Source organism: Orbicella franksi, chromosome 4, assembly GCF_964199315.1.
Source record: "Orbicella franksi chromosome 4, jaOrbFran1.1, whole genome shotgun sequence".
In the NCBI taxonomy this organism is placed as follows: Eukaryota; Metazoa; Cnidaria; class Anthozoa; order Scleractinia; family Merulinidae; genus Orbicella; species Orbicella franksi.
In genome coordinates, this window is record NC_138148.1 from 19,623,752 (window position 1) to 19,637,192 (window position 13,441).

The 13,441-nt window shown below is 39.4% G+C and overlaps 1 protein-coding gene and 1 long non-coding RNA gene across 2 annotated transcripts; one reads left to right on the plus strand and one right to left on the minus strand.

Annotated features, from left to right (window-relative positions):
• Positions 1-651: 651 nt before the first annotated feature.
• On the minus strand, positions 652-2,250 carry LOC145483631 (uncharacterized). The gene is made up of 2 exons (XR_014048945.1): positions 1,234-2,250; positions 652-1,190 (listed from the first exon to the last, which is right to left on the minus strand). It is a non-coding gene; the product is annotated as an uncharacterized LOC145483631 (long non-coding RNA).
• A 7,459-nt stretch (positions 2,251-9,709) lies between these two features.
• On the plus strand, positions 9,710-13,372 carry LOC145483634 (uncharacterized). Its single transcript, XM_081462170.1, has 4 exons — positions 9,710-11,665; positions 11,815-11,875; positions 12,057-12,160; positions 12,450-13,372. The coding sequence occupies exons 1-4, from the start codon at positions 11,480-11,482 to the stop codon at positions 12,600-12,602; spliced, it is 504 nt and encodes a 167-aa protein (XP_081318296.1). The 5' UTR covers positions 9,710-11,479; the 3' UTR covers positions 12,603-13,372.
• The last annotated feature ends 69 nt before the right edge of the window (positions 13,373-13,441 follow it).

Here is a 13,441-nt window from a genome sequence, read left to right on the forward strand (position 1 = left end):
GTCGTACTGGCAAGAATATAATGTAGAAATTCTATGGGAAATGCTGCCATTTAAAAAATATGCAGCTCAGACACAGTAACAATAATTCTCATTTCTGTGGTGTTTTCTTCAGTGTGAAAGTGTAAAAACAAATTCTACTACCCTACATGTAAGTTGAAGAATATAGGAACTCCTCTGAAAAAAGTTTTTTTTTTTTTTTCTGTTCATTTTTTTTGCTGAACTTTTGTATTTTCCTATAAGCAGTTTCTTCACAACACATTGTAAGATAATAACTAGCCATAAAATGGACGTTTTTATCTCAGAGATCATTTTCAAGATAAAAAAGTGATTTTTATTTATATCTTTTATTTTCTTTGGGTGGGGACATTTTGAGAATTTCCCTTAAAATATCACAAGGTACAAAGGAGGGGGCAAAAATAAAAGTTATGTTTTCATTATCAGGTTGAGTCTCCCTATGAACCTGCAAAGTATGGTCATTATTTTATACTGTTGTGGATAAAGTTATGCCCATTTTAATTCAAAATACAAATGGGAATTTACTTTGATAATCACTCAATCCCTTGGCACTGTTTTGTTTTTCAATTGCCTTTTTCCACAAAACAAATTCAACATCCTTGTTACACAAGGAGGGGGAGGAAGGGGGTATTGTACATGGTTTTAAATAGGGAAGCTCCATCTCAAGGTCCAACCCCTTACCCTTTGTATACATTAGTACCATTTTGACAGAAGAGGTGCCTCTTTTGTAGACAATTCATTGTAAAAGGGTACCCCTTTACAAGCCTATTTAAGAATACTGCATCCCTTTTCTAAACCCAGCTTAGAAAGAAGTTCTAAAATGTCTTTTTGAACAATATAACAGAATCCCCTTATTCTGGCTCAGTAGAGTAAATGAGAGATTACCAATAACATTTTAGAACAAGAAAAAGGGAAATACCTAAAAGACAGATTTCCCTACCCTTTCATAGACCTGAATTCAACTTGTCAGAAATTCATTACCCTTTAATAGTTATACCTGGAGCCTGAAAACTTTTGAGCAGAGCCTCCCCATATATGTCATTACAGGGAGTCCTCCCAAGTCAGGAACTCTTAGTAAGTAGTGATGAAGCTGGCTTTAAGACTAGTCTGATCAGGCAGCTTGTTCAGTTTGTGAGTACAAACTTGTTGCTCTCAGTCAACTTCTAGTATGGAACCTTTTCTTCTCTGGTCTGGTCCAAATTCACAGACACTACTAACTAGCAATCATGTTTACAACACTAACACTAACAATGTCACTCAAATTCTGGTTGTTCAGTTCCACCGCACCATGGTCACTCATCATTTTCAGACATGACTTCATTAGCTTGTAAAATTCTCCAGCCTGGCAATGTCATTGTTGCTATTACCTGTTCCCAGACTTCCTTTTATGGCTGGGTGTTGGGGCTTAAGATCGCACATTGAAAGAGTGATGAATCAAAATAATTGAACTCTATGAGAGAGAGTTGTCAGAATTGCTAGTGTTCTCTCATTCCCTGGCACCGAAATGTCTATTATATAGAGAAAGCAGACTGAAAATAGGGCAAAATGTCTAAGTAACCTTTCAAAATAAGTTGCCAATACATATGATAGTTACGGATTAAAAGATAGGGAACTTGGTCTGTAAACAAGGCAAATGAAAAGAATCGAAGAAATTAAAGGTGCATGCTTGACCTCATAGGATTGGGGAGGGGGGTGTATTGAAACTTTATAGTGTCGCTGACATTTAACACTGTTGAAACAGAAAAATAAATTACACTATAACTGAAAAACAAACAAACAAACCAAAAAAAACAGAACAAAACACGAGATGCCCAGATTACTGAATCGCCCATAAAAATATCCTCTTGTTTATATTTAAGGGGTTCACGGCCTGCTTTTAATATGTACATGTTAAAGGAAGCGTTTACCATTATTAAGGGATTACCAAGGGAAAATTTAAGATACCAGTTTGAGTCACAAACAAGAACAAGAAGTTGAGTGAGTGTCGATCGGCGAGAAAGTTCCGCCCCGTTATGTGTGTGGGTCTTACAATGTGATACGATAAACAGCTCTTCATTACCCTCAAGTGTTTGTCAATGGTAAATTTGAAAAAATGGGCTTCTGTTAAATAAGTTCTCCCACGGATAGAAAACTGACATTGCGCTTTTCTCTCAGTGTAATGCCTACCTAAGAGAATAGGATATTTGAATTGAGGGCAACTTACCTAGAATTCATTATTTCCACGCAAACGATGACTCCTGTGGAATTCAGCGACGAAGAAACGTCACGCCTTCAAAACAGCGTGTTTTTGAATAAATAATTGTTCCGTTCCTCAAACAAACGATATGGCGAGGAAGAAGACAAAATTTTGTTTATCATGGCCGAATAAAAGGTTAGAAATATCCGGCCGATTGCGAAATATTGCTGTTTTACTTACAGGGAGAACGATTATGTCGCAGTCAAATTTTATTTTGCCGCTCAGCCCGCTCGTTTACCGGATGTGACGTCACTTTTTGTTGGGCGATCCAAACACAAAAAAAGTGCCAGGCGTCGCAGAGTGTTCTCCCCGCCCCTGATATAAAACTAATAAATTTGTGACCCAAAAAACTTCGCAAATATTGCCGGAGACAAGTCCGTAGCACTTAATGAAACCGCCAATTAATTACATCAGTCTTTGAGGTTACTCTCTCACGGATGTTACTAAAACTAGGAACGGGGAACGGGGAACGGGGAACGGGGAACGGGGAACGGGGAACGGGGAACGGGGAACGGGAATCTGGGAACGAGTGTACAGGCGTAACCCACCTGAGAATTCAACATGGCGGACAAAGGAAAAGAAAAGGGAACAATTTGGGCAAATGCGAGGAAGTGTTACAGTTGTAAACGTGAGTTTTTACCGGCTGTGCCCCCTGATCATGTGCCCAGCACGTTCTTGTTATAGCAGATGTGATCAACAAAGCATGAAATGGAGCGTGGGGAAAAAGTCGAATCGGTATTATCACAAGCTACGTCCCCAATCGGTCAAGCCACAGTCATTCTTAAAATAGAATTTCAAGCCTTCATAGTCTACTCATATCTTCTCAGTTTGTGCGCGAGCTGTCATTAGAATGTGTGCGCAATAAAGGTAATTAATGAAAAATGAAAGTTTTCGTGTTTACAATTGCTTACCTGACAGAGTATTTCCTTCTGTGTCTCGAGGTGATTCACGAAAGATGCTGCATTTTCCAGGGTTGTTTTGGATATGGTTGTGTGAACTTAGAATTATAATCTTCAGTAATTTTAAAAGGAAAAACTGGTTATAAACGAAAATGCGCGTACACTTTTTATTGTTTTGATACTACTTGGCTGTTTGTTAGGCTTTCGTTTTTATATGCGAAGCTCAAAGGTAGATAAAAGGAAGATTTTGGTTTGACATTTTTAGAAAGAGGAAAAGTACATGTTAATATTGCGTGACGCTAATACAAAGTCAGCAACGACTGTGGGACTGCGGGACTGCGTTAGCAGTGCCTTACAGTCGATGACTTCGGTACCGCCGTGTGATCAGCTACTGAATCTTATTATGGCCACCTCAGTACTGCGGTAGCAGCATTAGAAGACACAAAAAAGTGCCCGGGTATTCTGAAGTTAAGCCCAAGTGACATAACACATAACTACCTTTGAACGCGGGTCGTCCGCTGTCTTCGCATTCGGCAGCGTGGCGGCCTTTCGGATATCGGCAAGTCAGCTGGCAAATCAGGTGAGCAGCAGATAAATAACCTGTGGCCCGGCCGCTTTGTCAAAGACAAAATATATGAAGAAACAATCAAGGAATATTCCACAGTAATGCTAATGTTGGTGAAAGATGACCGCGGAAAAGCGACTGCGTGACACTCGGTATGTTTTCAGATGACATGTTGTCACGTATCAGACAAAAAACAGTCTTTAATCTCTGTCTGCGTTTTGTGCCCAGTCTGCAGTCTGCATTTTGGACCTAGTCTGCATTTTTTACCTGGTCTGCAGTCTTGCAGTCTGTATTTTGTACTGACCTATTGGGAAAGCATGTGATAAACCGATTCGATTTTCTGCCCAGGCGCTATTTTATGCTTTGTTTAACCCGGAGTACCATATTGGACTCTGGGGCACAGCCGGTAGAAACCCACGTTTACAACCGTAACGCTTCCTGACATTTCTGTTCCCTTTTCTTTTTATTTGTCCGCCATGTTGTATTCTTTGGCGGGTTACCGCTGTACACTCGTTCCCAGACTCCCGTTCCCCGTTCCCCGTTCGCCGTTCCCCGTTACCTGTTTTAGTAACCCTCTCTCACCGATGTAGGATATAATTTCGACCAAGTACCGATCTCTACATTCAGTACTACTCGTTGAAGCGCTCCTTAATTGTATTAATCGATAGCTTTGTTATAGTTGACGTGAATAAGAGCGAACTATTCCGTGACTGGACGTGACTATTTGATAATTAGATTAGTTCTCGTTTTTCGTGAACTGAAAATTTACGTTTGGAGTAAAACAAAATCGTTCCTCTTCGATTTTTCATGAGATATTTAGCTTTATTCCATTTATCTCCAGCAGGAAAAGTAAAAAGATACATATCTTTCTCACATTTTTGAGGAAACAAGGGTATCATGTTGCATAGCTCGGCAGCATTGGAGTGAAAAATAAAATTGTCATATTTGCCACTTCTGCGTATTATTGAATTTAAAATGACTGAAACTCAGCGTAAAACATCACAATTAAATTCAAAGCCCTCTTGACAAACGGTAATTGTAAGTTATTTTTGGGCCTTGAAAGAAAATACAAACATTAAACTTACATAATGTTAAGATTACGTCTTATCAAGTTTTTGTCTGCTCATATTCTGCAAGGGGAAAAGGCCTAGTTGACTACCAAGGGAGAGAACGGCATGGGTAAGGACCTATGCGACTACTGTATCAGAGCCGTAAAATTGCACTCTGCATTATCTGAGATTGTCTCACTAGTTTTTCTCGCATTCTTTTAGACTTAAAAAGCGGGTTTAACCTCCGAAAACCCTAAACCCTTAAGTCTGAAAAAAGGAAAAACGAAACGATTTCTTAAAGACTTAACAAGAATTTTGGATTTTTACGTTTAAAATACGGAAAAACAAATGCGAAATATCATTTTTTTTTTTTTTTTTTTTTTTTTTTGGCGCATTTACCGTATTTTTAAATCGAGCGCAAGCTTAAACTGTTTTAAAAAATATCGAATTAGGCCTGTGCTCCAGTTTAAAAATGCTTTAAAAATAGTGATTTAGGCCTAAGCAAAAGTTGCTTGCGGTTAGCTATAAAATGTTGTTAAGGTCGGCGAGTATTTTGATTGTGTAAAATCCGGTGCAATAACCCACTTCCTTACCTCGGTTGTGTGGTCTCGTATTCGCGAAAACCTGTAACCTTTCATTTGACTTTTGTTTCTTTCAACGCTGAGGGAACACGAACAGTCATCTAGCGATGAAATTCCTGAAGTTTGCTGTATCCATCCTTCTCGAGCCTATGCTACTGACAAAGCGAGCAGGTTCGATGTTCGCTGTATCAGTATCTATCGACTGTATTACTTTCGTGAACAGCTGGTATAAAGTAAAGGAGGGCATCTCCACTGGCCCAGGACGGGGACAAACAGTCTTTAAGACGTCGTAGACTTAAGAGGTAGAGCATTCAACAATTGAGAAGATTACGAAGACGTTTGTACGGGGTGAAAAGGACCGCTTGACGTAAACGATACCGTGAGCCTACTCTTGTAACATCGGGACAGTTTTCAAGTGAACGCTACGACGAAGAAACCGGAAACTCATCAGGGACCTAGTTGATTAAAAAATCCAATTCATGTTTTCGTGCAGCGTGAAACATGCTTAAACAGATGAATAAGTGAATTGTAATGTAAATTTTTTGGAATGTTAACGAGTCAAGTAAAATAAAAATGATTTTCCAAGGGGTAATTCTCAACTGAACCTCGTAGTGTAGTGGTATAGGAAAGAGACTGGTAAGCGACAGGTATGCTAAAGGTAAGTGGTTCGAGATCAGCAGGGGCACAAAAAAAAATTTAAAAAAAGAGCCTGGGTAATATGGAGAGGAAAAAGAGAGAAGAATGGAGCTAGGGGAAGAAGAGAATCAGCGAAAAGACAACGCGCGACAGCGCGCAATGAAATTTTTAGAATTGGGTCATGCTTAGCGTGCGTATATCGAGTTGTGGATGTATGCGGGAAGTTTGGAGAGCACGAAAGAAGCGTTAGAGTCGCACTCGGCTGTCGACTCGTGCGACTCTAGCTTCTTGATCTTCTCTAGTTTCTTCTCTAGCTTCTCTCGATATACGCACAGCTAAACGAGCATGAACCAATTCTTTTATAACATGGCGACAACAAATTGGGCGCTAAAACATGTTTTATTTGTGATTGACTACAAAGTTCTCACAATGCACGGTGAAGAAAAACAAAGCTCATTAGGATCCTAACACGCCACAAACAGTTGAGCAACGGTTGAGCGAAAACGCTTAACCTGGTTTCTAAAATTGTCAATGAAAACTTCGCTTCTTCGAATTAATTATAATGAAAATGTAGGCAGACAAAGTCAAAAATACTCGATAAAAATGTCGACGAACAAAGTCAAAATACTCACGTTTAAGCAAACATCTTAGCCTGGCAAAAGTCAAAGGCTCCAAGAAGAGTTTGGATTGTTCAGAATAATCTTCACATGGCCGAAGCTTAAACAAAAACTCGACGGAAATTTTGCAGCTAAATTGAAACTATGTGAAGTATATATGAAATAATTCATATTTGAACTGCGGTAGTAGATGAAAGTGAAGTGTGATCATCGCAGTAAATTTTCCAATTTAAGCAACTGGAAAGAACAAGCCTGAAAAAAATCAGGGCTTCAACGGGATTCGAACCCGTGACCTCCGCGATACCGGTGCGATGCTCTACCAACTGAGCTATGAAGCCACACATTGGGAGCGAGGTCAATTAATTTTTCAGGCTTCTTCTTTCCAGTTGCTTAAATTGGAAAATTTACTGCGATGATCACACTTCACTTTCATCTACTACCGCAGTTCAAATATGAATTATTTCATATATACTTCACATCATTTCACTCACGGGAAGATATGAACTCAATTAATTGACCTCGCTCCCAATGTGTGGCTCCATAGCTCAGTTGATAGAGCATCGCACCGGTATCGCGGAGGTCACGGGTTCGAATCCCGTTGAAGCCCTGATTTTTTTCAGGCTTGTTCTTTCCAGTTGCTTAAATTGGAAAATTTACTGCGATGATCACACTTCACTTTCATCTACTACCGCAGTTCAAATATGAATTATTTCATATATACTTCACATCATTTCACTCACGGGAAGATATGAACTCAATTAATTGACCTCGCTCCCAATGTGTGGCTTCATAGCTCAGTTGGTAGAGCATCGCACCGGTATCGCGGAGGTCACGGGTTCGAATCCCGTTGAAGCCCTGATTTTTTTCAGGCTTGTTCTTTCCAGTTGCTTAAATTGGAAAATTTACTGCGATGATCACACTTCACTTTCTTTTAAATTGAAACTGCACACGTCATCTTATATACGCACGGCCGTGCGTACATAGAAATTTTGTTCATGATGGCTCAATAGGAATTAGATAGGACTAGCGCGCGCTATGTTATAATCCTCTTTCATTCATACAGTAAGTAATAATTATCAATGTATATATTCAATACCTTAGGGAGTTCCTATTCTCTTCAAAAACAATAGAGCGCATACATAATTAATCACTCTGCATGCATAATAAATGTATGTGGTTATATGGAAATCTTTCCCCAGCGGCTCCTAGAAAAAGCTCGTTTGATTCCCTTGATGAGCGCAGAAATAGGTTGAGAAACGACAACCTACTATCAACACGAAAACAAAGAATGAGTCCACCATTGCTGCGACCTTGTTCCCAGGGTCCTCTCTCTTCCTCCTTCGAGAAAGTACCCTGGTTGCGGCTGGTCACGTGTCTACATAAGCCCACTAAAGCTGCACAGAGGGTGGGTCCTCAACTTAATTTTGTCAACACTGTCTAGGGAGGTGAATGTTGCGCTGCTATACAGACGTTATTTTGAAAGTGAAGCAAGTTCTTTGTCAGAGATCCTGCCTGACCAGTACTTCGTCTCTATGATCTCAACCTCTGTGAGTATGAGATGTCAATTGAGAGGGAACTTTGCTTATTTTTCACTGCTTTTTTAAAAACCGTCAACAACCTGCTTCAGATTAGTTTAATCAGTTTTTCACAGCAAAAGAATTAAATAACCGTCAGATTATCGACGGGATGCATTCAACTAAATGAGAAGCTAGTTTCCTGACCGAAAATTGGACTCACCGCTAAACAATTTTTAAACGAAAGCCATTGGATTTTGCAAAAGCGCGACCGATGTCGTTGTTGTCAAGTTCTTCGGGTGTCTCAAAAACTAAGACCTAAGACCTAAGATCTAAGACCTAAGATCTAAGACCTAAGATCTAAGACCTAAGACCTAAGACCCCCTCTGAATCTCAAAACCTAAGACCTGAGACCCCCTCTAAATCTCAAAAACTAAGACCTAAGACCCCCTCTGAATGTTTCAAAGCACAAGTGCAATAGCAAGATATTTTATTATGGATATGCTGGCAGCGAGTCCTGAGGTTCTTGCTTTCGCTATATCGTTTATTTCAGGTTATATCACATTTTCTTTCTTAAGTGTGAATTCCTTTAGTTTAAACAAGATCCTGAAATTAGTGTCGTTCTAGGATGTGATTTGTTTTCATTTAAGGTGGCCGAACACAGTTTTTTCGCGCGCGCTTTTGCTAATTCATTCTTAAATTTTCGAAAATTCAAGGTGGCTCTGAAGCCCACGTACAGAATTGTTTTAAACTTTGCCAAAAGTTGCGTCTTATCGTGCTTATCAAAAGTTGATAATATGAAAAAATTTCACCGTGCCGTTTTTGAATTATAGGCCCCTAAAGCTGTAATTAAGGGTGTTTTTAGGAGGTCATACTGTTGTGTCACGAAAATGATAACAACGTGTTCAATAATGATTGGGAAGTTTTTTGATAAAACAATTAAATATTAAAAAAGAGAAAATTAATGCGTAAATTCCTTTGAACAGGAAGAAACACCTTCAAAAATCTTGCAGCTCCTTTTTCGTCAATACATGCTATTCATTTGACTAAATTCTGTTTGAAGTCCGTTCGTTGCTTTCACGTGGCGAATAAATTGTAATTAATTGTTGCTGTTCAGAGGTGTTTTAAAAGTTAGTAAGCTAGCGTATTAGCTCTAGAGACACAAATGTTACAGACAGTTTCTAGCTACTCTAAGTTACGCATTGAAGAGAGTGCCACTTAATTCTGTGGTTTGTGGGTCGATGGTTTTTAGCAATATGAAAGCTGGTTAATCACTATTTGTAGTCCGCAGTTTATGTTTATGTTCAGAGTTAATGTGCTTTGCGTAGGCAGGCACTGATCATTAAAAGGACACCATTTGAGTGAAAAACAATGTGGTGATTTTTGCGTTTCTTCATTAAAAAACCTTATACATGATTGACGAACTTGTTTTCAAACATCCAAAAGGTTTATTTTAAAATTTTTATAAGTATGTAAACCAGAGATGATTGTATATTCTAAGATAAGTAAAAGGAATAATAAAGTGACCGTAGTGTACGCAACCATACTGTTTCTCTCTCTGTGTGTGTGTGTAGTTGAGGGGGGAGGGGGGGGGGGGGGGACGTGGGATATTTTCTAAATATCTCGGAAACTTCTAAAGTTCATTTATGATTTTAAAACTTAAGTAACACAAAACCTGATTCCCGGGTGCAGTGTTATGAGTTTTTTGTTATTTTGCATTAAAAAGTTGGACCATTTTAACTCTGGGCACTGGTTTCCTTTCTGGAAATTCTATTTTGAAAACTCAGAGACAGAAGGTTAAAGGACATCAGTTTTTATGGGAGTTCAAAGATTCATGCTGGGTTTTGCAGATGCGGTAATTAGTAGAGCTGTCCGCTAACGAGAGTGTGTCAAGAGAGAGATTCTAGTGTATCCGTTGTCGTCTCAACGAAACGGAAGCAAAATATTTTCGACCACACCAGCGTTTGCGTTTTGTTTTCACCTGTCCACACTAATTCGTTATCGTATGAAAACGCATACTTTTTGATACGTTTTCGCCGGTGACAGTCCACACCAAAACGCCCGAAAACGCTGATGATGTTTTTCCAAAATCAGCAAGCCAACTAATTTAACTGGAACATGAAGCAAGTGGTAAGGAAATCTATAATTTCCGAATTGATTCTCCTGAAATTCTTGTTCCATTTGACTTTCAAACGATTTTTTTAGTTCAGACATGAAGTGGTCAGAAGGGGGTTGCGTCCATATACACACGTACGCCCATGTGTACAGCTGAAACCTGGAAAAATATTTTTCCTAATCCCTGAAAGCAGTTTTTAAAGTTACCATAAAATCGGGCCGGTTTTAAGTTTTTAATTGCTGTCTGTGTGTGTGTAAGTCTTTCCAGTATCTTTTCATAAAAGCCATTGATGACATCTACAGCTACTACGGCAGTGACATACAGACCTCTGAGGGCGAATTCAAAGCCGTGGTCACAAGATGGAGGCAAAAGTGGAGTGGAATGGATCCGAATGTGCAGCCAAAGACTTTGGTTGACACTCTTGATCATGCCAACCCTCAATTCTATCCCGGATTATATGTTGCTGTCATAACATTGCCGACGTATGCCTGTGTCAACTTGCACTGCTGAGCGTAGCTTCAGCAGTGTGAAGAGATTGAAAACCCCCTTTACGAAGAACCATGACAGACGGGAGATTGAATTCTTTAGCAATTCTGCACATTCATAAACACATGGACGTTGACATTGATGATGCTATAACAGAGTTTGCCCGTATGAAGGGTAGACATTTTGCCCTTTGCTTGTAAACCCTCTGTTTGTACCCTACCATTGTTTTTCCCCTGTTTTTGAATTGTTGCAGCTTTCCGAAAACTCTAGAGATGGGTAAAATAGACAACTAACCACTGCATTTTCCCTCGCATTTGAAACGTCCCTCGGAAATTGCAGGAAATGGCATTTCCGAGACCCCAGATTTCACAATTTTCTGGGGAAGCGTGCCCTCAGACCTCCCTAGTTTCGAGCGCCTTTGGCGCGCTGCGTACAGCTTTAAAATCTCACGCCACGCCCCTGTCTGGTGATACAGAAAATCCAGCATACCTTTTCAATGCATAACTTTGACGAAATGCACTGGATGGAAAAGTTCTGAGCTTAAAGCACAAAACTTACCAAGGAAAACAAATCCTGAAAATTTCAACCCTATTGGACAAATAATTGTCAAAATATCTTTTCTCAAAGGCAAAATTAACCGGTTTTGAGAATTTTAATATCACTTCCGGTCATGTGACCATTCAGTTCAGCGTCACGCCTCAGGGTCACGCGAGAGGCTACATCGCCGCAATTTTGTCCAAGTCATTTGTCCTTAGGGCGACAAAAATGGAGCTTGATTTTGCAAAGTTTGCTTTTTTGTTATATTTCCTGAATATCACTACAGCAGCAGTAGATATTACTTTTGAAAACGATGACTTGATTCGCTCGCCGTTTTCTGAACACACGGAGAGCGATGTTCATTCGTATACAGTTTTCACTAAGGAAGAGTTATCTAAATACAATGGAGAGGATGTAAGTACACCGTCAACTGCGTTGATGTAGCATGTTTAAAATGTCTTTAATTGTTTTGGTTTTCCTCACTTACTTTGCGCACCACTTGTTGAGTGAAGAGGTCTTGATTGCGTGCGTGACAGTTTGTGTTTTGTCGTATTTTGTTTCAGCCCGATCTTCCCGTCTACGTTGCTATTAAGGGAGTTGTTTTCGATGTTTCCGAAGCCAGAAGTAAGATATTTTTAAAATCTCTTCCTGTAGGTTATAACACACATGCTCTCAATATATCTAGGGTATTGATCCGTTGAGGTACTGAATGTTTAGTTCCTTGTTCGAAGAATTCAAGAACAATCAACACTGTCTGAAACTTGTGACTTCGTGTTTAAAATATAAGTTTTCTGTCCTTGTGTAGAGGTCTATGGACGTGGAGGATCGTATAATGTGTTCTCCGGTAAAGATGCTTCAAGAGCAATAGCTAAATGGTCCATGTCAGAGGAAGACCTCAACGACAATCTGGTGAGAACACTGAAGTTTATAGACGCAATGTCTGACGTCATACGTTTTCATTAAATAAGTATAATTTAACCACTTTATCTTGTAGAGCAGAGTGGCGCAGTGGAAGCGTGCTGGGCCCATAACCCAGAGGTCCGAGGATCAAAACCTCGCTCTGCTAAGAAGAATTTTCTTTTTTTTTTTTCACCTAGTTAATGCCTGTCAACCTTTTTATTTTGCTATTTGTTTGGTTCCTCGTCCTTTTCTGTTTAAATGGACAAAATCAAGTGAATGTTTTCTCTTTAATTTCCAGGAGGACCTTTCGGAGGAGGACCTGAATCGTCTCGATGAAATCTACAAGAAACTTTACGTGGAGAAGTATCCCAAAGTGGGTTACGTTGAAGGCCACGAGCCCCAACATGAAGATAACCTTACCGTGAAAAGGAACAAAAACATTGAACTTTAATTAACAAGATTCGCCAATTAGTCGAAGCGAGAGCGTTTTGGTAGAAAGTAGCTAGAACTTTGATAATTTCCAAAATTGAAAGTTGTTCATTTATAGCTGTTCACTAATTCTATTCAACTGTAAGCTTACATATGTTTTAAAAAATAGTGAAACACCTTACACGGATAGCTTTTATAAAGCTAGATGTCCATCTGTTTTGGTTAAAAAGGTTATCTTATTTCTAAGGATGCCCTGCACATGATACACTACAATGTAGCAATTTGAAGCTCACCGTAATGTTGTTTGTAATCGTCCCAAAGTTGTAAATTAAGGAGAACACAGCAAAATACATCTCTTTATTTTTGTCATTGTTCGGAAAATGCACACACTGAACTCCAGGGAAGTGGGAGTCTTTTTCTAGAGTATCTGGAGTTTTAGTTTTCCAAACTTGGTCATCATTGTAAATAATGGGTATTTTGTGAAGGCCGACAGGGATTCATTGCTTACGATCCTGGACTAATAAACCGTAGTTTCTTCGGCAATATTTGAAATTTTTATAATTATATAAACTGCGATGTTTTATTTTTACCTTTTTTTGGGGGTGGGGGAGGGGGTAGCCTACAGGTAGTCATGAGTACGGCTCCAAGAAGGCTAGGGGGAGGGGTGGTTACAAGTAGACCTGAGGGTTGTAAAATAAATGACTTTATTCACCCATCACAATCATTTTTTCTTTCAGTCTCTCCAATGCTGTTATATTTGGGGCCTCAATTTAGGGCTCTGTTGTCTCTCAGTATGGACTGCACAGGGGCAACATTATATTACTAATAATTCTTTCTTTTCACCAAGGAAGGGAAACCACT